We start from the raw sequence: 26,689 nt of genomic DNA, 5'->3' as shown, positions 1-26,689 counted from the left end.
GCAAAAGTCTAGCATGGGCCGATCCCAATTGGTATGGAAAGGTAGCAGCTCAGGGGCGAAAGCCTAGCATGGGCCGATCCTAATTTGTGGAATTATGAGGACAACATCCCATGGGTTAAAATGCCTAGAATGGGTCATCCTCTTCTACCAATGATCAATTGGTCATTTGTGTCATACATCTTATAAATATTATAATGCACAGAAAAGTAAAGAAAAGAATGTAACATACACGATTCCACCAGTATAAGCAAAGGTGGTCTCTAATCCTTATCTATTGGTATTTGGTTTCACTTGAGCTCTCATTTTACATATGGTTGTATTATGCCTTACATATTCAGTAGATTCTTTCGTACTGACGTCCCTTATTGGGAACACTTCATTTCATGCTGCAGGTACAAGTACTCAACTAGTAGATCTCCCCAATAGAAGCACATGATACTCAACGGTTGTTGGTGAGCTCCAGGTTGATTCGGGGCTTTGCCGAGTCTTTACTATGCATATTTTCGGTGGTACAGTCATGGATTCTAGTAGAGGTTTTGTAGACATTGTAAAGCTATCATCTATATTCATAGTTTCACTTGTCACATGTATCGGTTCAGCTAGTCAACATGTGTTGTATATGAAGCTTCTCATCAGTATATCTATCTGCATAGACGTTTACTTTCTCATCATACGTCGCTTGTAAAGCATGTGTTCGTATGGTACTTGTCCGCCTCACCTAGGGTTGGGGTGTGAAGTAAAAAGAAGAAAAGACGGAATATTAAATATTATTGATGCATTTTGTATCTTCGTTATATTGTGTAACTAAAATTTTCTTTTTCTATGAAATTTTAAAACTTGTTGCTTTAGGTATTTTGTTGAGAAAAAGAAGTTTTAGCATTTACTATTTTTTTAGCAAGCTTTATGTAATATGGAACATGAATTTGAGATTGTCCTTCTTATTTGCTTATAAAGTGATTTTATTATGATTGAACTAACCATGATACTGTTATATATTTCTTTGTAGATATATTCCATAAAATTCATAATGATTTACTATCCATCATAAGAAGACATATGTTGTTCGAATCTCTATAATACTTGAATAAAAAGTAAATTTCATTCCCCACTACAACTTCTTATATGTAATTATAAAAACGAGATTATAATCTTATAAAGATACATATTTCATTTGTACATAGAAACATATATTTAATCACATCATATATATATGTTTCTTTTTAAAAATCATCATCCTTACTATATAGTTACTTCATAAATCATCTCCTATTCAATATGAAAATCAATTCATTTATGATTTGTAACTTAAATGTATATTCGTACAAAACAAACATGCAACACACGTTCCCAGAGACTAGTAGGTTACAAATTTTGCTAGTCTTATCTATCTCAAGAGTTCTGAAACGAAAAAAAAAAAAGAATATCAATCAAATGTTTTATTCATAGTTCGTTTTTTTGTGCTTAGAGGTGTATCCAAGATTTCAAAATGATGAATACACTATACCATTGTTAGGTTTAATGCTATAAAACTTTGCTAAGACAACAAATTGACAAGTAAACTATAGTTAATATTATCATCAAAATAGTATAATGAACTTTTATATTTGAAAACCAATTAAAATAGTATCATTATTGAAGGAAACATACCAATCAAAGAAATAAATTGAAGGAAAAAAGAGACCGTAAAATTTTTGAGAAAAATTGTGACCTTTGCTTGCAAGTGTTGCTAAACATCCAAACAGAGAAAAATATGGAGATGGATATTTCAAATTTTATCCTGAATTCTCACATGAAATTTAAGTAATTTATCATAATAATTGCAATACTTCACATAATCTAGGGAAGGGTGCATGAGTTAACAAGTGCACGAGTTATAAGCAATTGAATTATCCAAACAATCATGTTGCAAGTCAATAATATTGTTTTGTTGCATCTGTGGATTAGTTTCGACCATCAAGGGATTGTGGTTGCTGAAGCTGGATCGAAGACTGTTGAAGCTGTGACATCTGGTGGGTTGGCAATAGCATGGTCTACTGTTGCTTCGCTTGCTGCTGTTGCATTAACTTCTGTCTTTTAAAAAGTTGCTGCTGCATCTGCCGATGGTGGGACTGCTCTCTTAATTGCTGGTTCTGCAACAGTTTGCTGCTTGCACTTCTTAGGAAATGACTGTTGCAGGGCGTTTGAATTTTGCTGTAGGGTACCGAGGTTTGCCTGTACGGGTTGCATCGATGGATTAGTTTGACCATCAAGTGATTGTGGTAGCTGAAGCTGCATGTAAGACTGAGGAAGTTGCTCCTGCACTGGAGAAGAAGTAGGCTTTGGTGGCTGATAGGGACTAAGAAAGAAATTTATGTGCTTCTCAACCGAAAGCAGTTTCTCCTTGTGAGCAAGTTGAATATAATGCTTGTTAAGCTGCAAGTAAAGCATAATGCGTTCCAACGTTATCTTGCACATCTTGAGCTTTTCAATTTGCTCATTTGTACGACACTGATGAAGAGAGTTCTGCTTGAAATCAGTAAAAAAAATCAGTTTAGTGACAGTCCTGTTTCTTTCCCTCTGCAATCTTTTGAATTACATGCTTCAAGTACCTCCCACGGCAAAGAAAAAGGAAGAAAAATTCAAGAAATGGCATAAAGAGATAAACAACACAGCTCGCAAGGTTCCCGAAATTCAGCAGAATGTTGACTCAAGTGCTCTTTAAATTCAGATAAATCAAGCCCTTACCCAATGAACTTGGGAGGCCTTAATTCCTTCCCCAAAAGGAAAACAAACTAACATAAAAATGACATCTACACTGCAGTGTCCACCTAGATATGTGAAAATAACTCCTTTTATGGCTTCCACCTCGACTTCACAATCAAAAACAATGTTTCAACACAAACAAATGATACAGATGCTAGAAATGAAAAGGAGTTAACTACACTACAACATATTCCCACTATGCGAGAACTGTTTCTCACGATAACAGAAAATCAACCAAAGAAGCAAAAATGTGAATTTAGAGTTTTGAGCTTTCTGCATCATTTCCCAGTCTGACAATATTCTAGGATTACGTTCGGTAAATCAAGTTGTTTTTATCAAATATAAATGCCAGAGAATATATGTAAGAAGGAGCTATAATAGCCTATAGGTGTGAGAAACCTGCAAAGAGATAAGAGGAGTTTCCAGTAACCAATAGACTACATTATGCATTACACCTTGGTGCATGTTGACAAAACTTGCTAGGAGTCTACCAAAATTTTGAACTATTAATAAGCACTTAGAGGGATGTTGATGACATACCTGTTGCAGTTCATAAGCAATTTTCTGGTATAGATGATAGAGCTTTGAATAATACATTTCCTTCATAGACTTGATCTGCATTACAAATTTTCATTAAGTCAACTGCAGAAATGTCAAGAACACATTCCCATGTGGTTAGGTGATAATTAGATCAACTTACGATACAGTAGAGAACAAACTAGAGATCCTCACAAAAGAACCTTCCAGATAAGAAGGTTAAAAGTAAAGTTAAAGAGGAAGACTACAACTGATTAACATGTAGATGGTAAAATAAGCGACTGAGGTTTGCTTCCATAATGTGATCATAGACCAGCCAACCAGGAGGAATTAGAATATACTTTTGTAACGTTGGATTTGGAGAATATAATACGGTTTAATGGAAATCATCATTTTCTAAATTTTTTGAACTTTACACCCTTCACAAGTGAAAAATGACAGGAATGGAGTATACAAAGCATGTTAGTGTTACAACATGCTTTGTATGGCAATTACTACTCGAGGGGGTAAGCAAACCATAGATCCACCTAGGCCGTCTATGGTGGAAGTTGAGATTAGAAAAGAAGATGATGTGATAGAGGTTAGAGAAGAGTCTGAGAATGCAACAGAGAAAGAAGCGGAGATACCTCAGAAAGTGGTCCCCATACCACTTTGTGAGAAATATAAGAAAAGAATATTATTAAATTGTTGTTGTTTACATTATTACATTGAGACCCTATTTATAGACACTAGAATACAATCCTTTACCAAGTAGGATACTATTTACTATTCCTATTCTAATAGGATTGTATAAACCTATTCCTATTCTAACACTCCCCCTCAAGCTAGTGCATACAATTCATGTACCTAGCTTGTTACAAATGTAATTAACATGAGGACCGATGAGGGGCTTGGTGAGATATTTGCAAGTTGATCACTCGACTTCACAAAATTGACAATCAATCTCAATGTGCTTGGTCTTCTCATGAGATACTGAATTTGATGCATAATGCCGATAAAACACAGAGTGATATAATTACAGGTTTGAACTTCCTAAACCAAACTTGCAAAGACTGTTTTAGACCATAGAGTGACTAACACAATTGACATACAAGACTACTAAACTCTCCTTGAGTAACATAATCAGGTAGTTGCTCCATATAGACTTCTTCACAATGCAACGGTCGCCGGAAGTGCTCAAAATCTAGTATAAAATGTATCGATCATGTTGGAATCAATAGACGAGTCAATATTAAACAAGAAAGTCACCGAAAAAATTGGCCGAAAAATGCTCATACGCCGCAGTATTAGATTTGATGACTGAAAGAGGTCACAATTTAAAAATAAATTATATGGATAGGATAGTTCGAATTGATGGAACGATCCCATAGAAAAGAGAAATAATAGGGGTAGGGTCGAAATGATGGCACGACCCAACTGAAAAAGAAAAATTATACGAATAGGGTTGAAATGATGGCACAACCCTACGCAAATTAGATTTGAGGAGTCACCGAAAAGACGAATGGAACTATGCAAATCAAATCTGAGGAGTCACTGAAAAGACACATGATGCTATGCAACTCTGAGAAAATAGGTCGGAAAAAAATCCACGGTACTACACAAATTAAATATGAAAAGTAGTCCGGGAGAGATGCACGGTGTTACACAAAACAGATATGCAAAAAAAGGTAAGTCACCGGAAGAATGTCACAGTGCTACACAAATTATATATGAAAAAGTAGTCACTGGAATGATGGCACAGTGCTACACAAATAAAATATAAGAAAGTAGTCACCGGAATGATGGCACGGTGCTACACAAATTAGATATGAGAAAATAGTCACCAGAAAGATATACGGTGACCAACTTTTGCTAACATAATCATTGGTCAGACGGGCGGCATATATGGGTGCCACCCGCCGGCAGCGGAAGCTCATTGATTTTCTACTAAGATCTTAGAGGATCTGATACCATGTGAGAAATATAAGAAAAGAATATTATTAAATTGTTGTTGTTTACATTATTACATTGAGACCCTATTTATAGATACTAGAATACAATCCTTTACCAAGTAGGATACTATTTACTATTCCTATTTCTATTTCTATTCCTATTCTAATAGGATTGTATAAACCTATTCCTATTCTAACAGTAACATTGGATTTGGAGAATATAATATGGTTTAATGGAAATCATCATTTTCTAAATTTTTTGAACTTTACACCCTTCACAAGTGAAAAATGACAGGAATGGAGTATACAAAGCATGTTAGTGTTACATGTTCATTCTTGGAGAAATCAAAGTATTCCAACTTATTCCTAGCTAGTAACACAAATTGGTGACATACTAAGACGACTTTGATCCAAACTTATTGACATATTACCTCTTGAATTAAGACGATATGATCTTAGTATTCAACAACTAGTTTTCTATAATCAATTAATTTATCAAAGAGTACTTGACTTCTCAATTATGCCAGTGCTTGTGAAACTAATTTTTTGTCGTTAACAATATTGGATGAAGACAAGCACAAACAGTGCATCATTGACGGTGAGGATTCATATAATCGACCTCAACTTGCTTAGGATTGTAGTTGTAGTAGTGCTTCTAAATTGAGAATATACCAGTTTCTAACAAGTTATCAGGTAACATGCTCAATTTCTGTTTTTTCTAAAACATGGAATATATAAAGCACCTTGCGGGGGAGGGGTACGACCATGAATTTAGCTGAACAGTTGGTATGGTAAACCTCTTCTATTACTCTATAATCATAGGAAATATTTCAAAACATACAACTATTTCTTATAATGTTATAAACAGCCAGTTTATGTAATTCCACAGTTTCCAAAATCTTGTCCAACTAAAATACCGTTACGAACATACCTTCTGGTAAACCTCTTCCTGCCAAGTGCCAATCAACCCCATTTGCATTTCCCGTCGGAATTGTAGAATCGAAAAGTGCTACAAATAAAACAAAAATTGAGCATAACACAAATATTACAGAAGTTGGTTGCTTGCATCATAAAAATTTCAGGCAAATTTTGGGGTAGTGCTAGACATTTCAGGTATATTAATACATTTTAACTTCCCGCCAAATGTACTTGTCTAAGAAAGCTAAGTTTCCCACTTTACACTAGGGTATTGATTGGGTATTTGGTTATATATTAATATTTCAATCTTTTAATCTATACTATTAAAAAGTACAAACCTCCAACACAAAATTTTGATTGCCACTCATAAGTTCACTTTGTGTTTGGATAATATTGTAATTACAATTAATTTTACGAATTAATACACTTCTTTTGAGCGGTCTATCTACCCCCACAAAGGTAGGGTAAGGTATGCAAACATATTTCCCTCCCCAAACCCCACCAGTATGATTATACCAAGTATGTTGTTGTTCATTATTTTTTACCCTTTTTTATAGCCGAAAACCCCCGAGGCGAATGGCAGAGTTAGAAAATCGACTGATAATGGGTCCACGCTCTACCCTTCTCCACTCACTTAAATAACGGTTTTAGACTATAACAGGTTTGAACCGGTGACACCCCTCTAACCCATACGTCACAAATTCACTCTTACCACTAGACCAAGACCTTGTGGGCTTCATCATTTTTTAAACCTTTTTGATGACCAGGGAATCCGCATTCGCTAGCCTTAGGGTTCACACAAAGTAAACCTCGTCAACAAACCACATAGGAGAGGTAAACCCTCACTAAACAATCCTTGTGCGACGAGCCCAATTGAGAAAGCATACATGAACATCTTAAACCCGAGACCCCCAATGGGAAATCCCCCTGCAATTCTACGAATATGAAGTAGAAGTAGTAGTGAATTATCCAAACAAATATGTTGCAAGTTGGTCAAATTGTTTTGTCACATTACCTTCCACGGGCCGTGTACGGGTTGCATCGATGGATTAGTTTGACCATCAAGTGATTGTGGTTGCTGAAGCAGCATGGAAGACTGAGGAAGTCGCTCCTGCACTGGAGAAGAAGTAGGCTTTCGCTGCTGAGAGGGACTAAAAAAGAAATTTATGAGCTTCTCAACCGAAAGCAGTTTCTCCTTGTGAGCAGGTTGAATATCATGCTTGCTAAGCCCCAAGAAACACAAAATGCGTTCCAATGCTATCTTGTACAGCTTGAGCTTTTCAATTTGCTCATTTGTACGACGCTGATGAAGAGAGTCCTGCATCAAATCGGAAACAAAAATCAGTTTAGTCACAGTCCTGTTTCTTACCCTTTGCAAACTTTTGAAATACATGCTTCAAGTACCTCCCACGGCAAAGAAAAATGGAGGAAAATTCAAGAAATGGCATAAAAAGACAAATAACATAGCTCGCAAGGTTCCCGAAATTCAGCAGAATGTTGACTCAAGTGCTCTTTAAATTCAGATAAATCAAGCCCTTGCCCGATGAGCTTGGGAAGCCTTGATTCCTTTGCCAAAAGGAAAACAAACTAACATAAAATGACATCTACACTGCAATGTCTACCTAGATATGTGTAAATAACTCCCTTTATGGTGTCCACCACCACCTCGATTTCACAATCATTCACAATGCTTCAACACAAACAAATGATGCTGATGCTAGAAATGAAAGGGAGTTAACTACACTATAACATATTCCCACTATGAGAATACTGTTTCTCACGATAACAGAAAATCAACCAAAGAAGCAAAAATGTGCATTTAGAGTTTTGAGCTATCTGCATCATTTCCCAGTTAGATAATATTCTAGGATTACGTTCGGCAAATCAAGTTGTTTTTATCAAATATAAATGCCAGAGAATATATGTAAGAAGGAGCTATAATAGGTGTGAGAAACATGCAAAGAGATTAGAGGAGTTTCCAATAACCAATAGACTACAAAATGCATTACACATTGGTGCATGCTGACAAAACTTGCTAGGGAGTCTACCAAAATTTTGCACTATTATGAAGCACTTAAGAGGGATAGTGACGGCATACCAGTTGCAGTTCATAAGCAATTTTCTGGTATAGACGATAGAGCTTTTGAACATACATTTCCTTCATAGACTTGATCTGCATTACAAATTTTCATTAAGTCAACTGCAGAAATGTCAAGAACACATTCCCATGTGGTAAGGTGATAATTAGATCAACTTACGATGCAGTAGAGAACAAACTATAAAATTCTCACAAAAGAACCTTCCAGATAAAAAGGTTTAAAGTGAAGTAGAAGAGGAATACTACAACTGATTAACATGTAAATGTTATTAAATTAAGTAACTGAGCTTTGCTTCCTTTAGCTTCTTGGTGCTCACATCAAGAATACAAACTTTTGTAATTAGACTATACTTTTTAAAAGTTAGGTTGGGAGATATAATACAGTTTAATGCCAATCATCATTTTCCCCCCACTTTTCACCTTTACCATCAATGAAATAATAACTAAGTAGTTGGCTTCACAAGTGAAAAACGACGGAATGGAGTCTACAGAGCATGTTAGTGTTATATGTTTATTCTTAGTGAAGTCAAAGTATTCCAACTTTTACCACCTAGCTAGTAAGCCAAGTCGGGGATGTAAGTAGAGAAGGATAGAGGGACAGACCTGTTACCCACCAAGTTTCGAAGATAGAGGCATTGAATTCTCTATTATAAAATAAAATAAAATTAAAGAACAGAAAAAGTATGCCAACGAATACAGATGAACAAATATCTTTTCACAGAGAGCATCTTTTTATAGCCATATATTCGGGTATATACTTCTTGCACCAATAGGTTTATCTCTCAAAGTAGCAATTAAAGATTTTAGTTGCCAGGAAATAAAGCAAGTTGGTAACATGCCATGAAGACTATGACACGAACTTATATACATATTACCTCATTAAATATTAGATAATACGATCACAACATTCATCAACTATTTTTCCATTATCAGTTAATTATCAAATAATACTTCACTTCTCAATTATTCCATTGCTTCTGAAACTATTTTTTTGTTGTTGACAATATTGAACCAAGACAAGCTTAAATAAGGTATCATCTACAATGAGGATTCATATAGGCAACCTCAACTTGCTTGGGATTGAGATGTAGCTGCAGTAGTACTCTTCAACTGACAGTATACCAGTTTCTAACACCTTGCGGGGAGGGGTACGATCATGAATTTAACTAAACACTTGGTATGATAAACCTCCTTTGTTACTCTATAATCATAGGAAATATGTCAAAATATTCAGCTATTTCTTATAATGTTATAACCAGCCAGTGTATCAATATCCACAGTTTTCAAAATCTTGTGTAGAAAAAAATACTATTGCAAACAATACCTTTTCGTAAACCTTTTCCTGCCAGTCACCTCCATTTGCATTTCCCGTTTGAACTGTAGAATCTAATGGTGCTACAAACAAAACAAAATTAAGTATAGCACAAATATTAAAGAACTTGATTGCTTCCATCATCAAAATTACAGGCAAATTTTGGGAGTGTTTAATATTTCAGGTATGTTAATACATTTTAACTTCCCTTGAAATGTACTTAACTAAAACAGTTTAACTCCCTCCAACATAAATTTTTTGATTACCATTCATAAGTGCACTCTATGTTGGATAATATTGTAATTACAATTAATTTAACAAATCTATACCATTTTTTTAGCCAAGGGTTTATCAACCCCACAAAGGTAGGGTAAGGACGGCATACATCCTACCCTCGGTGCCGAAAATTAACATATCCGCCCGAAAAATAATTTGTAACTTATATACTTCGTATAATTTTTTACATCTGCAGTATAATTCTTCAACATAGGGTAACTAGCTACCTCTCATTGTATGTGGCTACGCCCCTCCCCAGACACCACTAGTAGGATTACACTAAGGAGTCATTTGGTGAGAGGTATAGAGTATGATAATCCTAGATAAAATGTAGGATTATTTTATCCTGCATTTGGTTGGAGGTATTAGGTAGTCATGAGATTATTTATCCCACCATACTATAGTGATGGGATAAGTTATCCCATATACATGTGAGATAACTTATCCCTCCCAACGAAATGACCACTAAGTATGTTGTTGTACTCTTTCGATGAATAAAGAATTGATAGTGGTCCAATAAAATAAAAGCATATGTGTCATTGTTGTTGTTCACTATTTTTTACCCTTTTTATAGCCAAGAAATCCCTGAGGTCAATGGCGCAAAGTTAGAAACTCATCAAATAATGGGTCCACCCTCTACCTATCATCATTTCCTTTTCTTGTTTATTTATGACAAGGGAACCCACAATCACTACTCTTCTTAGGGTTCACAGAGTAAAACTAGCCCACAAACCATATAGGAGAGATAAACCATACTAGACAATCCCTAATGAGAAAGCATATAAGAAGATTTCAAACCTGAGACTCCCAATGGGAGATCCCCTGCAATTCTACGAATATGAAGTAGTAGTAGTAGTGTATAATCATTGAAAAAAGAAAACAAAAAAACAAGTAGAGGTTACAATCGGAAAAAGGAATTTACATCTTGTTGGCCATTCTACGGTCGAAGCTCCGGTGGCAGCCATGGCAGGGGAGGTACTCTTACAATCTTGAGTATTAGTATACATCTCAATTTTGATAAACTTTTCCCCCCTAATTTGAGCCCTAGTATCTATTTATATAATATAGAGTTAATTTTTGGTAGGATCTCTCAAGTAATAATTTTTTATCTCACAAACTCACTGAAATTTATTTTGTAAGACAAAGGTCACTCAACTAATGATAATTTTCTCAAAAAGTTACTCAATTTTATTTTATAATAGAAAAGTCATTCAACTCTGTTTTGTAACATTAAGGTCACTCAACTAATGATAATTATTTTGAAAAGTTGTTCAACTCTAGTTTATAGTAAAAAAATCAATCAACAGTTATCATTTCACCTACAACATCATGTTGATTGTGTGATCACAAAAGAAATTAGCCTATGAGTTCATAACTTATTATGAGGGCAAGTTAAAGACAATTAAACTCTTTTTAAAAAGTTTTTTCCATTGTTAAATTATTATAAAACAAAGAAGGGATAATAACTATTTTAGTCCTTAAGGAGAGAGTTCATTTGAAAAATTGAGATATCATTAGTAACTGAAAAGATTTACAACACTACAAGAAAAGTGTGAATTATATAGGGATTTTCCTGGGGATTAGTATGAAAATTTGCAGAAAAATAAGTTTCCTACGGATTTTCATACTAATCTCCAGGAAAATCCCCATGTAATTCATACTTTTCTTGTAGTGCAAGTTACAAAAATTATTAATTTTAAACACATGAGAGCTTAGAACAAAACAAAAGATAAATGAATTTTGTGACTTGATAAATTAAAATTTTTGCAAGTCATAACTATCTCAAGAGTTCTGATAGGATCTTAGCCAACAACAGTGGTAGAGCCAAAATTTTCACTTAGAGGGTTCAAAATATGAATAAGTAAACACATGAAGAAGTCAAAGGAGGTTTAACATCTATCATATATACATAAAAAATAATATTAAGCATGTATAAACAATGTAAGTTTTTGCCGAAGAGAGTTCAGGTGAACCCCTCAGTCTTACCTGGCTTCACCCCTGGCCAACAATGTATCTACCTCATTCAAACGGGTCTCAATTTTTTCTAATTATTCCTCAACATGTGCTCAAGGGTGTACCCAAGATTTCAAAACACCCAAAATGTGTCAGGGGTTGATCATTGAAGCCTAGGCAATAACAATTAAGAAATTTGAGCATTGATATAGCTAAGAGGCACCTTCATAGTCAATTAATTAAGGTTGCCACCTTCTATCCGGAAAATATTATCGTTAGGTTTAATGCAATAATATTTTACCAAGACAACGAATTGACAAGTAAACTATAATTTATATTATCATCACAGAAAAATAGTATAACAAATTTTGATATTTGAAATTGATTAACATAGTTCATTATTTAGGGAAACGCACTTTACAAATCAAAGAAAAGAATTGAAGAAAGACAAAAAAAACCATATAAATATTGAGAGAAGTGTGACCATTGTTTGTAAAAATGTTGCTAAAGATTCAAACATAAACTTTTTGGTGATAATATTTCAAATTTTAGCCGAGTTCCCCCATAAAATTGAAGTAATTTATCAAAATAATTGTAGTACTTCACATAATCTAGGGAGGAGTGCATGGGTTCACCAGTACTTTACATGATCTAAGGAGGGTTGCACGGGTTCATGTGTACTTTACATAGTCTTGGGAGGAGTGCTTGAGTACTTACATAATACAGCGAGGGGTTCATGTGAGCCCGTACCTCTTCCATGTAAATCCGATCTTGCATACGCTAAACATTCATCATGTTTAGTACCAGATTTCAATCCATCAAAATTAGAACCTTAACTATCACTACCAAAACCATTCCATACATTACCCACTGGATCCATGGTAAGCAATTGGCGTGCATGTGTATTTGGTGCCTGCATAGGATATTACGTGCAAGACATAATTTGTAACTAAAGAGTAAAATAGCAAGAGATCATTAACTTTACATTGAGAAAATCTTAGAACAAAACCAAAGAGATCTACAACAATAAACCCCATGTTATCCCACAAGTGGGTATGGGAGGGTAGAATATACGCAGACCTTATCTCTATCTTTGTGTGGTAGAGAAGTTTATGATAGACCCCTCAGCTCAAAAAAAAAATAGAACCGATGCAGGAAAGTAAGAAAAAAGAGAAAAGAAATAGCAATATACACAAAACATGTAGCAGCATATACTAATACATCAGAGAAAAAGGAAACAAGACAATATTCGAATAATACGACAATAATCAACTGCTTACTAACCTTCTACTCTAATCTTCAATCTTTATACCATCTTATTTGAACACATGAGATCTTAGAATAAAGAAAAAGAAACAAGAGAAATCATACATCACTTAAGCGATTTATGCTGATTATCACAAGTTCAAAGTTATGAACGCCCCACCCCCCACGAAAAAAACACTCTCCTTAATTTCAGAATGCTGCATGACAAGGTTCGGTACAAACAATTAATGGAAATGTAGATGTATTTTAGCACAAGCAGAAAAACAATTGAACTATCAAAACAAGTGTATACTGCCTACCTGACTTGCAGTATGCATGAAAGTTGCTCATGCAATGGAGAAGTAAGCCTATGCTGTCATTTTCCACTAAGAAAGACACTTATGTGCTTCTCAAGCAAAAACAATTTTTCCTTGTGAGCAAGTTTAATCTCATGCTTGTTAAGTTGGGATGCATTCTACTTCTCTTGTGGTTTAACGAGCATGAGGTACTCACAAGGAGAAACTGTTTTGGCTTGAAAAATAACTAAAATATTGAATTGGATGGTTAAGTAAACTGATTACTTGTAATGTTGAAGAGGACAACCATCTGAAAGCTAGATTTATTATATTACTTAACCAAACGTTTTAGTTCTTTACCACCTTTTTTTGATTGCTGAAAAGTTTATGTTGTCGTTAAACTTTTCACAGTAGGGCAACCAAGTTAATCATGCAATTATTTGTAGATAGATGACAGCCATGACATTAAGTTTTCATATCATTCTTTGTTGGGATAGCAAGAAATATGTTGTTTATCATTAAGAAACTAAATAAAATTATCTTGACGGGAGGAAAAAAAATAGGTGCATCAAAATTTGTATGGTGCTTAAGGATCTAAACATGTAACAATCTAATAACTCTAAAACTCTGAAGTAGCCTTGCATGCTTGTTGAATACGGAGCATTGTTGATTGTTAAGGAAGGGGTGTTGGCTTGAGGTTAGATGATTCAGAAGGGTATTTTAGTAATTAAACTTGTGATTCCTTCTTTTAGTTTAAATACATATATATTAAAAAAATGGACATATTAGTATATAAACCCATTCTTAGACAAGTACATTTAGAAGACAACTAGAATGTAGCTATATACTTGAAAAAATATCTACCACTACCCCAAAATTTGCTCGATATTTTAATGTTGCAAGCAATCTACTTCTTTATTTTGTGCTATCGTCAATTTTGTTTTATTTGTAGCACCTTCATATTCTTCAGCTCATATGAGAAATGCACATGGACTTGATTGGCAGGAAGAGGTTTACCAAAAGGTATAGTTTGCAATGGTATTTTTATATGCTCGAGATTTTGAAAACTAAGGATATCACAGACGACTTGGTGGAAATTGAAATTTGATAAACCGACTTGTTATAACAACAGAAATTCCACATCACTACTCAATGCAAAAAATTCAGTTTCCAGTGAGTTGTCTGTGATATACTTAGTTTCAAACTATTGAGCAAATAAAAGTGCCATTGCAAACTATACCTTTTGGTAAACCTCTTCCAGCCAATCAACTCCATTTGCATTTCCCATCTGAGCTGAAGAATATAAAGGTGCTACAAATAAAACAAAATTGAGGATAGCAATATAGCACAAAATAAGAAGTTGATTTCTTACAACATTATATTACATGGTAGATATTATTTCATGTATATATACATTCTATTTGTCATCTAAATATACTTGTCTAAGAATGGATATATATACTAATATGTCCATCTTTTTAATCTATATTTGTTTATATTAAATTAAAAGCAGGAATCCCAACTTAAGAGTTAAATTACTAAAAATACCCTTCTAAATAATCTAACCTCTAGCCATCACCCGACCTTAACCGCCAACAATGCTTCATATTCAACAAGCATGTAAGGCTATTTCACAATTTTAGAGTTTTTACTCTCTTACTATATCCTTTAACACCATAAAAAATTTGTTACACCTATGTTTTTTCCTCCCGTCTAGATAATTTCTTTGCTTATTCTTTTTCTTCCTTAAAGATAAACACTGAACAAATTTCTTGCTATCCAAAAAAAAATGATACGAAAATAAATTCCTTAAGGCTTTGGGTGTTTGATTTTCAAAATTTTGGGTGCTAGGCATTGCGTATGCTTCTCAATATATTTGGTGCATTGTGTATGTTGTCGTGGACTCATGGTGTCGACTAATTGATTTACCTGCCTTTTATGACAAGTTCTTAGTGCAATTTATGTTGAGATATATAGTATTCTTGATAAACAATTGTTTGAAAATTGTTGATATAATTCCTGTGCAAATTTACATATGTGCTAGTAGTGTGTTTGTATTTTCTAACACTTATTGCAAGGGTATTTAAAGGGGAAGACCGAGGATTTTAGTGGGTTATATTTATGCATAACCCACTCCTTACATGGATGTCCATGCAGATACTATTGGTGATGACGAAGCTAGTAGTTGAGGAGTTCACTAGAGTTATTCCAATTGTTGAGGTGAACTGTTGCATTGTTCGTGGAGGCTTTCATAAGAGTTATTAACATTTATTCTGAGTCCTTTCGGAATCCTTTTGATGCTCCATGGTCTAGTGTGGGATTTGGGCAAGAGTGTTAGATTAATATTTTAGAATACCAAGTGTTCATAATTATTTATCATATTGTTTGAATACTTATTTCATTCGTCAAATGTTGTGCATTAATGGTTAAAGTATGGAAATTGGATTCACCTGGACGATGGTGTGTGCTGGTGTCAATCATGCCTAGCGGGTAGTTTGGGACGTGGCATAAACCTAAAATTCACTCCCTAAAGTAGTAAATACTTTGCAACTAACTCCTGAAGTAGTAGAACTTTGAACTTTACTCCCAGAGTAGTAGAACATCAAAATTTACTCTGGAAGTGGTAAAATTTTGAGCTTACATTCTTCAAATAGTAAAACTTCAAAATTCTCTTGAAGCAAAAATAATTTGAAAAATGTCTGAGAAATATTCTGAAGCAATGTCATATTGTGCTTGAGAAAAATAATGAGCTATTGATGAATGTTGTATTTCAAGCACATTCAAATAATCTGGTTTCATTCCCCAAAATGAATGAAAGAAATACCACAACTTGTCTCTTTAAGAGATAAAATAACAAAGGATATACATGTTATTTTTGTGGTATGAAAGTCATTGCAATATGTACCTATCGTACATAGAAACATCTTGAATAACTTTAGTAAAGTATCATTTTAAGGCGGAAGGAAATAAATCTTGTTGAATGCTTTCTATGTATGTTCTATTAATTTCCTCGAAGGAAATAACAATTCATACACTTTCCTAAAGCAAGTGACAATAATATCAAAATTACCGCTTTCATAAAAAATATTTAAATGTGAATGATTATGGAATCCTGAAGATGTGCATATTAAGTATTCAAAATATATTGAAGAACTAGAAGATTCTTCAAAAAAAATTGATGTTGTTTGTTCTCATGAAAAATATAAAAGGTCAATATGAGCATGTTAACCTATCATGTGATATCTTAAATAGATGCATCTATAAGATGGTCATATGTGTGTTTACTGTCAACATGCAGTTTGACATACACAAAGTTCTTTGATCGAGTTAAGAGCATAGTTTCAGATTGTGTAATCAAGAGTGAAGACAATTCATCTCGATAATGTTGCTTTATATCCAAGCTAGTTTGACATTGAATACCTTCGATAAATAGTCGAACCACTGCTAATGAGAACAAAACTGTGTGTTGATCTATGATATGATAGAGTGTGTACAACAACACTTCTATGCATCAGACCAAGACCAACAAATTATGACATATTTTGCCTCCTCTCAATTGGTTTAGGGTCAGGTACCAAATATTTTCCACCTAATTACTTTTAACGTGCGATATATGAGGATATTCGGATGAATGTGGGAGAGTCCTTTGTGGTGGACAAGTTGAGGAAAGCGAGACTAGATGATTTGGACACATGAAGAGGGGTGAATAGACACACTAGTGAGGAGGTGGTTCTAGAGCATACGAGGATACTTATTCAACAGATATTTCAAGTCGAATGGTAGAAGCATTTGCCGACCCAAAATTAATCTCATATTTCAGTTGCAAGTTCTCCTTTTAAATGTCCCAAAAGGACATAGTCTACGGCATGCATAAAGCATGGTAAACCAATCGGTTCCAATTGCAATAATCCTTAGGAAGGGAGAAAAGAAAATGATCATAATAAGAAGGCAATATGCTCTTGAAGAGCCTATGACTTATGAAACCTCATGCGAGCTTCAGGTACCTCATTAGTACGATACTTATTCAAAAGATTATTCAAGTCAAATGCTAGACGCATATGCTGACCCAAAATTAACTCATATTTCAGTTGTAAATGCTCATATTAAATGTTCCGGAAGGACAGAGTCTACGACATGCATAAAGCATGGTAAAGCAGTAAGTTCCAACTGCAATAATCCTTAGAAAGGGAAAAAAGAAAATGATCATAATAAGGAGGCAATGTGTTCTTGAAGAGTCTACGACTTATGAGACCTCATGCGAGCTTTATGTACCTGTAAATGATAAAGTGATGAGATCTCAGTAAGTTATGTCGCATTGGGAACTGATACAAAATGATAGCTCATTGACGATATATATTTGATACAATATAGCGCACAATATTGTAAGCGATTGTGAGAATCTAAATTTCTACGTCTATTTAAGCATACTGACGTAGAAATGGTTATCAAGTTACATGATGCATCATGCATCTTGATACATGTAAGCTTATTGGACCCCAACAGTCTAGGCATCGGAGGATGTCATGCATTTAATACTGGATTTTGTCTCTTGACAAAATTAGAAATGTTTATCAAGTGAATTGATGAGCATCATGCACTAAGTTACTCAGACTCTTAAAAAATGGTAAAGGATGTGTGTCAAATTCGCCAAAAGTAGTGTATATTAGACTCGGGTGCGGCATCCAAGGAAGACTCCGTGCAACTAAGATAATGCATCTTAATAAGTGTAAGCTAATTGGACCAACATGCTAGGCATCACAGGATGTCACACATTTAATGAAGGATATTGTCACTTGACAAAATTTATATGAAAATTCCTGAAGATTCAAAATGCTTGAAGCATTTACAAGTTTCAGTTAACTTTTTCATAATCCCTATATAGAGAAAATTAAATAAGGTGGAAGTGACTTAATCACCTTAGTGAATATTCATTGACAAAAAATATAATAGTGACTTTGCTTGCATTTGTGTTTTGACAGAGAAAACAACATCGGGGTTTGTTGTACTTGTAGTTTATGTCGACGAGATAAATCAACGCTCGCTTTCCTAAACACTTCGTCTATCACCATTGAAGTTATGCAAATGAAGCATGAAAATAATATATTGGTAATGTCAATGTAGTGTTGAAAATGAAGGAAACTTTATAGGTTTAACAAACAATTTTTATCTGTCAAAAATCAGATTATATTTTAGATTCTCTTGTTTGTTCAATGAAGAAATTCTTTTTTGAAGTAAAAAGAATCCTTGAAGCACAATCAGATTAATTTTTAAAGTTTGATTATCAAATTTAAGGGTTTCATCAATTTCGTCTAAAACTAGTCCCCAATCACTATATTTGACTAACATAAACCATTGTCGCATGAAATTAGGATAAGTACCAAAATAATTTGTCTCCTCTTTGTTCGACCATCACCTGTCCACGAGGAGTTCACGTACTTAGCTGGACGTCTAATGTCTCGAGAAACTTTAGCTTTCTGTATCTTCACCTAATAAGTCATCAATTGTTAATAGCCAACAATGTCTCCGCCCTTCTTAAATAAGCCTCAATTATCTCTAATCTCTTCTCAAGTATTCCTCAACATGCGAGAAAAGGCTCAAAAGAGTCAATTGTCTTTAGACTTGGGATTAAAATGATCCTATTTCTTTTCCAGGAGCACTAAGTGGTAGACTTTCAATCATAATCCTAAGTTCCTAACCATCGTGAAACTTTTTAACATACATAACCCTCTCACGTGTTTCTCCTAATCTTTAGCCTCCATTCTTCTCTTCCCTCTTAACTTGGACCACCTGTAGCAAAACATATACATGAAGAACTAAAGATACATGGTAATCTTATTTGTATCTTCTTTTGTTCTCGATCTTCCCTTCGTTTTCTTCCACATGATCTGATCATGGATTTTCAACCAGATAAGTCTTAGTGAACTTCTCCAAGAGCCAGACCAAAATGTTTTGTTTATATTTCCTAGAGAACTCTTTATAGTATTACGTTTCTTCAGTCTTTGGACTTTAGATGTTTATAAACATGGTCTTCCTAGTCTTCCATAACAAGTTGAGGACTATTGGTTTCTCACCTACAATTACTTAGTATAAAAATAATAATAATTAAGAACGATGAAAACAATATATGTGATGGATGTGAATAATGACTTACTCCTTTTACTTGAAAAATACTGAAGGCCTCCCAATAGCTTCGTTTGAGCTAGATTCCTGCTCAAAATTATGGCTTTTGAAGAAGGGTAGGAATTTATACATTGCAAGAGTTATTAACCTTAAACACACAGAGATCTAAGAATAAAACAAAAGAGATGATTTTACAGAAAACAAGAGAAACGTTTACTAAACTAAAAGTTTCTTTTTTACTTGATAACTCAGTACACTAAACGTTTACAACACCAATCATCATGCAAAAGCAACCGGATGAACTACTGTACTATTGTACCTCTTCCCGCTGCCTCTAGATGTGTGGGCATACTAGAAGAGATATAACCAAAAAATGAGAAAATAAGGGACAAGGTGGGGGTGCCCTCCGTGGTGGACACGTGAGGAAAGCGAGGTTGAGAGGCTTTGGGCATGTGAAGAGGAGATGCTCCGATGCTCCAGTAAGAAGGTTTGAGAGGTTGGATATGAATATGGTGGATATAACGAGAGGTAGAGGTAGGCCTAAGAAATATTGGGAAGAGATGATTACAAAGAACATAACACAATTGTAGCCAAGAAAATGACCCTAGATAGAAGGACATGAAGGTCGGAGATCATGGTATAAGGCTAGTAGCTAGTTGAGCATTGTCTAATTTTTCTCACCGTTAGTATTATTACTAATCTTTATTACCACTTGTTGTTTTCTTTCCTTCAATTATCGTAGTATTTGTTCTTGTTACTATTCTTCTCTATTATTTTTATCGTGGCTTCTTCACTAATATATTTCCTTTTCATAACTACTTAGAATTGTTTTATTTGAGAAAAGTGTCTTTCGAAAATAGTCTCTCTACCTTCACAAGGTAGGGAAAAGGTTTGCATACCCACCACCTTCCCCAACCCCAACCCCAACTTGTGGGATTATATAGGTATGTTGTTGTTGTTGATGATGATGATAAAGCACTTTAAAGGCAACGGATTTAGGACAAGAAGAAGACGAAATATATGATTGAAAGTAATGTCCCCATAAGAAGAATGACTTCTAAGAACTATTAGCATCTCAAATTATATCAAGATCTAGTAAATCCAGCATGCTGCACCATACAACTGGTAGAATTGCTTCCCGAAATGATAATAGTAGAACAAGATGTTGATGACATACCTATTGCACTTTATAAGCCATTTTCTGGTATAGATCATTGAGCTCTGAAAAATACAGCTCGTTCATAGACTTGATCTTCATTACACATTTTCATTAAGTCAACTGCAGAAATGTCAAGAATGCATTCCCATGCGGCAAGGTGATAATAAGATCAACTTACGATGCAGTAGAGAACAAACTAGAAAGTCCTCACAAAAGAACCTTCCAGATAAAAAGGTTAAAAGTGAAGTAGAAGAGGAAGACTACAACTGATTAACACGTAAATGATAAAAGAAGCAATAAGATTTGCTTCCTTTAGCTTCTTTGGTATACATTTCTGCTCACATAATACGATCATAGACCAGCCCAACCAAGAGGAATTAGAATATACACTTTATATAAATATTTTTTTTTTTTTTTTTTGAAACTGAACTTTTTTTATAGTTAGTTTGGGAGATATAATACGGTTTAATGGCAATCATCATTTTTAAAATCTTTTTTCACTTTACACCTTTATCATCAACAAAGTAAAACGAAGGTCAACAATGAAATAACAACGATATAGTTGGCTTCACAAGTAAGAAAACGACAGGATGGAGTACACAGAGCGTGTTAATGTTATATGCTTATTCTTGGAGAAGTCAAAGTAATTCAACGTATTCCTAGATAGCAAACCAAGCAGGAGATGTAAGTAGAGAAGGATAAGGGGCTGGGTTGTTACCCACAGAGTTTCACAAACGGAAGCATCGAATTTGTCTTTTATAATTAATCTTTAAAAAAAACAGAAAAAGTATACCAGCTAATACAGATGGACGGATATCTTTTCATAGAAAACATCATCTTCATTTTTTGATCAAGTAAAAGGTTTTATTGATAATAACAAGGCCAACTTTGCCATATAAAAGTGAATACCAATAAGAGGAGAAACCTACAAAATATGGTTCTCTCTAAAATACACCCAATCCTCTATACAAACAGGAACTACATAGGTACTCCAAAAGAAAATAAGGGATCGAAGACTACTCCTAGAGCAAAGCTCATCTCTACCCCTTCAAAAGCTTTCCTATTCCTCTCTTTCCAAATGACCCACATCAAAGCAAGAGGAGTAACACTCTTCTTCTCCTAGCTCCACCCTTCTAGTTGAACATAAATTCCTTGACGGTTCTTGGCATAACCGAAGAAACTCCAAACCATCTAAAGATATCCTCTGGTTAAATTTCAATATAACAGAATATGGTCCACATTCTCACTCGCCTCCTTACAAAGGAAAGAGTAGCTCATGCTGAAAACCTTTCTTGTCCTATGATTCTTTGCCGTCAAAATCACTCCTCTAATAGCAAACCACATAAAGAAGCATAACTTCCTCGGCACCTTTAGAATCCAGACTGAGACATAGAAAACTATCCACTGCCCTAACCCAGTGGTGTGAAAGGCGACCACCTCGTCATCAATGGAAGAGGCGAGGCGACCCTTCATCGTCTTCTAGCTTTGTGGCGAGGTGAGCTTCAAAAGGTGACGACGTGGCAAGAAAGGCGTCGCCTTTTGTAATTTCTTTAAAAAAGGCGACTAATTTAGGGTTTTAAAAGTTAAAAGATAATTTTAGGGTTTTCGACTAGACTACTCGAGCGACCGACCAGACTTTTCCGGCGACTCCAAAGTCCAACCAATATGTTGTTCTTCTGTCTTCTTCTTTTCTTTTCTTCAGATTTCTTCTTCCTCTGCTTCTTTTTCCTTCTTTTCTTCAGACTTCAGAATCACACATCTACCTCTGTTTTTTTCTCAATGTTTTGACTTTCGTTCTGTTTTTTTCTTATTCAAGTTCTAAGTATGTACTATCTATTTTCAGTTTTTGAATTGACATATTTGCTAATATGTTATTGCTATTTAGATTTGATTATTTATATATGCAGAAAAATATTTGAATATTTTGGTATTAATTGGGCCGCACTTCAAAACGGCAAGCGCCTTGCCATTCGCCTCGACAGAGCCTTGTCGCCTTTTATCACCTTTTGTCGTCCAAAACACTGCCTTAACCAGAAGCTTCTCATATAAGGACTTAACCGAGAACACTTAGTTATTTCCCAACTCCCAACTCAAAGCATTGGGTCTATCGATTGCTAGCATTGCTTTTGAAGTAAACCTAGAACGTCTCATCACTACAAGCCCCCTTAACTTGCTGAATAGACAATTTCCTTTTTTTTTTGAGATAAGGGTAACTTTGTATTCACAAAAAAATCATCATCCAAGGGATGATGAATTGGAAACTTACATCCCACAGGGTGGTGGGCACACCCTCAAAAAGCCATACAGAATTACAAGTTTCCTTTAAAATCGACCATCTCTATGCTTTCCCCTACCAACTCTTGCTTACACCAAAAAAATAAAAGACTTAAGCATTTCATTTCTATCTTCTGAAAACTATCATTTTGTCCTTCAAAACACCTAGCATTCCTTTCTTTCCATAGAGTCCACCATATACAGGCTGGAATAGTCTTCCACCAATCTTCACTTTTCCCTTTGTTGCCAATTCTTGTCCAGCTATTAAGGAGTTCCATGGTTGTCTTTGGCATCACCCAGCTAACCCCTAGTATACACAAAAACATATTCCACAATTTTGAAGCTGCTTTACAGTGAATGAACAAATGATTATTTACTTCTGCTTTCTGCTCACACATAAAGCATCTTGAGCAAAACTGCATCCCCCTTTTTTGTAATGCCTCATGTGTAAGGCAAGCTTTTCTTATGACCAACCAGACAAAGCATGCTACTTTTAATGGGCTTCTTGTCTTCCACACTAGACAATTTCCTTTGCAAGACACTATACAATACTGGGAATTCATCCTTAAGCACCAATCCTCCACACTACTTTTACCCCCAAAAACTAACTTTACTCCCTTCCCCAACTTTGAAACCAATGTTATCATTTAAGGCATTCCACCCCCTTCATATTTATGATATGTCTCCACACACCACACCCGAAGGGCATCGTGATCACATTTGTTCTCCATCCCCCCTCCATCTCTCCATATTTATCTGCTAACACCCCTCTCCATAAAGCTTCTCCCTCTATTCCAAATTTCCAAAATCATTTTCCTAAGAGTGTGATTTCTTAACACAAAGAACATCTTTTATAGCCATATATTCAGGTATATACTTATTGCATGAACAGGTCAATCCTTCAAACTATCAATTAAAGATTTTAGTTGCCGAGAATTAAAGCAAATTGGTGACATGCCATGAAGACTTCGATCCATCCTTCCATACATATTACCTCATGAATTCAGATAATATGATCACAATTTTGAACAACTAATTTTCTATAATCAATCAATTTATCAAACAATACTTCACTTCTCATTTATGATAGTGTTTGTGAAACTAGTTTTTGTCATTGACATATTGGACCAAGACGGAATTAATTTCCTTAATTTCAAAATCTTGCGCAAATTAAAATACCATTGCAAACAATACCTTTTGGTAAACCTCTTCCTGCCAATCAGCTCCATTTGCATTTCTCGTCTGAGTTGTAAAATCTAAAGGTCTACAAATAAAACAAAAGTTGAGGATCACACAAATATTATAGAATTGGATTGCTTACAACATTAGAATTCCAAGAAAATTTTGGGACAATGTTGGATATTTCAAGGTATAAAAGTGGGAACCTCTAACACAAATTTTTTATTACCACAATGGCGGATAGTTAGCAACTCAAGAAATAATGAGTCCGCTCTCTACATTGTATCAAGGTTCGAACCTATGAAGTGCCTCTAACCCATAACAAATTCACTCTTTGGGACTAGACCAAGGCCTTGGGCATTGACGGATGGGTTTTTAAAAAAAAAAGTGCCTACGATTTAAACTTGGAACCTTAAGGACAATTTTGAACCCTCTATAGCCTCTAGTCTCGTGCTTAGGGCACTCAAATATATATTATTATTATTTTTTATGACAAGGGAAATCCGCAGCCGCTACCCTTTGGGTGCGCACAGGGTAAAACCCCGCTCCTATGCAATAGCTCGCAAACCACATGGGAGAGTAACCCACACTAGGCAAGTCCGGTGTGACGAGCTCGACCCAGAAGGTAAACCCCTTGTTTTCGCTGGCAAAGGGTTTCGAACTTGAGACCTCCAACATGGAAATCTCAAGCCCAAACCACTGGACCACCCTGAAGGGTGCACTCAAATATATATATAGAGACTAAAAATAAAACATACTATTATATGTTATATACTAGTGTAATAACCCACAAATCACACTGGGCTAGGCAAACCCCATACAACAAGCTCGATCAGAAGTGTAAAAGCATTGACAAAAGAACAAGAAAAAACAAATGCAAGTTGAAATCGGAAAAGAAAATTACCTCCGGCAGCTTCTGCGGTGGCCGCCACGGCTGGGTCGGTACCTTCACCATGAGTATCCATCACAATTCTGATCAACTTTTTCTTCCTTAACCTGGAAGATATAAATTTGTTATTGACGTTTGTGTAAATTGAAATAAAAATAGTAAGAGTTAATTTCTCATAGGTGTCTCAATTAATAATTTTTATACCATAAACCCAATTATCTTTATATTTTTGATAACATAAAAGTCACTTAAGTTAATGATAATTATCTAAAGAGTTATTAAACTTTTATTTAAAATATGAAAAAACTCAGTTATTCATTTTATTTATAAAATTATTGTTAATTGAGTAATCTCTATGAATAATTATATTGAGTTTATGAACTTATTTTAAAAAGTACAAGTTTTGAAAGAAAAAAAATTGTACTTAGAAATTTTTCTCCATTATTAAATATATAAAATAAAAAAAGGAAAAAATATCAAATGCACTTTAAACTTGTTAATAATTGAGATAATTCGAACACACACAAATTAATTTTTACCGTATGTTGATAATCAGAGTGTGTGTGTATATATATATATATATATTATATTATCTGGGGGATTAGAGTTCCAGTGATATTCAAATCATCAACGTAAATAATTATTATGAAATACTCACTAAGATGATTGTATCACATTCACCTCTATTGATTCAATATGTCTAACAATTTTTCAAGTTTTATTGAACAAGCTTAACAAAAGTCTTTATATGCCCCATGCATTTTCAATTCTTTAGGGAATTCAAAAAATTATCATTGTCTAGTGAGCCATATAAATAGGATGTAACAACATCCATCAAGCATCTATCAAATTTTGCATCCACATTTTAATTTATTGGATATCCTAAAATGTTCGCTCCCACTATTAGATAATGGGTCTCCATATAGTCAATATTAGCTCTTTGGCAAAAATCTTATGAGACCAATCATGCTTTATATCTAATGACTTCATTTTTCTCTTTACGTTTTCACATAAGAAATTATTTGTACCTTATTGATTTTACACCTTCAAGTGTTAGCAGTATCGATCCAAAATCACATTTTTGCAAGTGAGCGCTCTCTGCTTCGATGACGACTTCAATAGCACTTCTGTCTACCATGGTTCTAGTTTTCTTACATTACTTCAATAGCAATATTCGGAACAAAAGGAATTATCGACTTTAAAATCATTTTAATCTCACTTAACTTATTGAGATCTCTTTATCATCATCATCTTTTCAAGAACGTAGAACTTTTCAAACTGAGGTATTATCAATTGTTATTTTTCACATGAACATCTTTAGTCAGTTATCTTACATAAAAGAATAAAAGATTATATACAACCAAAAATAATTGATTCAATGCAATCGATGGATAAAAGAAAATGAAATGATCTTTTTAAGATATGGACACCAACTTTATCATGCACATAATATGTCGTTATTTGTTGAAAAAAAATTATTTTTGGTGATTCTATTTCATGGCATGACTGTTTTATCATGATCAAAATATTATTATTATTCCTCTGGAAAGTATACGATATAATTGTCCACCTAAAAGATATATTAGGACAAATACAATCCAACACTAGGATCCGAGGAAGGTAAAATGTACGCACAACTTACCCTTATTCCATGAAGGTAGAGATATTTTCAAAAGACCATTGACTCAAGCACATCAAATCAACATGAATAGAAAATACGACAATTGAAGAAAACATATCAATTAATAAAGAAAGCAGTA

The 26,689-nt window shown here is 34.5% G+C and overlaps 1 protein-coding gene across 11 annotated transcripts; it reads right to left on the bottom strand.

Moving 5' to 3' along the window:
• Positions 1-1,792: 1,792 nt before the first annotated feature.
• LOC102603780 (mediator of RNA polymerase II transcription subunit 15a-like) lies at positions 1,793-25,072 on the bottom strand. 11 transcript variants are annotated; one of them, XM_015314347.1, is made up of 12 exons: positions 24,945-25,027; positions 24,056-24,125; positions 20,606-20,680; positions 19,460-19,515; positions 12,485-12,680; positions 11,801-11,940; positions 9,551-9,621; positions 8,227-8,301; positions 7,144-7,446; positions 6,142-6,219; positions 3,283-3,357; positions 1,793-2,505 (listed from the first exon to the last, which is right to left on the bottom strand). In XM_015314347.1, the coding sequence occupies exons 8-12, from the start codon at positions 8,290-8,292 to the stop codon at positions 2,074-2,076; spliced, it is 954 nt and encodes a 317-aa protein (XP_015169833.1). In that variant the 5' UTR covers positions 8,293-8,301; positions 9,551-9,621; positions 11,801-11,940; positions 12,485-12,680; positions 19,460-19,515; positions 20,606-20,680; positions 24,056-24,125; positions 24,945-25,027; the 3' UTR covers positions 1,793-2,073. The 11 variants fall into 11 exon arrangements, with proteins under 11 accessions (XP_015169833.1, XP_015169836.1, XP_015169834.1 ...); XM_015314350.1 differs by having other exon boundaries at positions 11,801-12,547; positions 12,630-12,680; XM_015314348.1 differs by having other exon boundaries at positions 9,551-9,612; positions 11,801-12,680.
• Between the last annotated feature and the right edge of the window lie 1,617 nt (positions 25,073-26,689).

The sequence above is a fragment of the Solanum tuberosum genome, unplaced genomic scaffold (genome assembly GCF_000226075.1).
Source record: "Solanum tuberosum cultivar DM 1-3 516 R44 unplaced genomic scaffold, SolTub_3.0 scf00296, whole genome shotgun sequence".
Taxonomy (NCBI): Eukaryota; Viridiplantae; Streptophyta; class Magnoliopsida; order Solanales; family Solanaceae; genus Solanum; species Solanum tuberosum.
The sequence above is the reverse complement of the archived record's forward strand: the minus strand, read 5'-3'. Positions and strand labels throughout refer to the sequence as shown.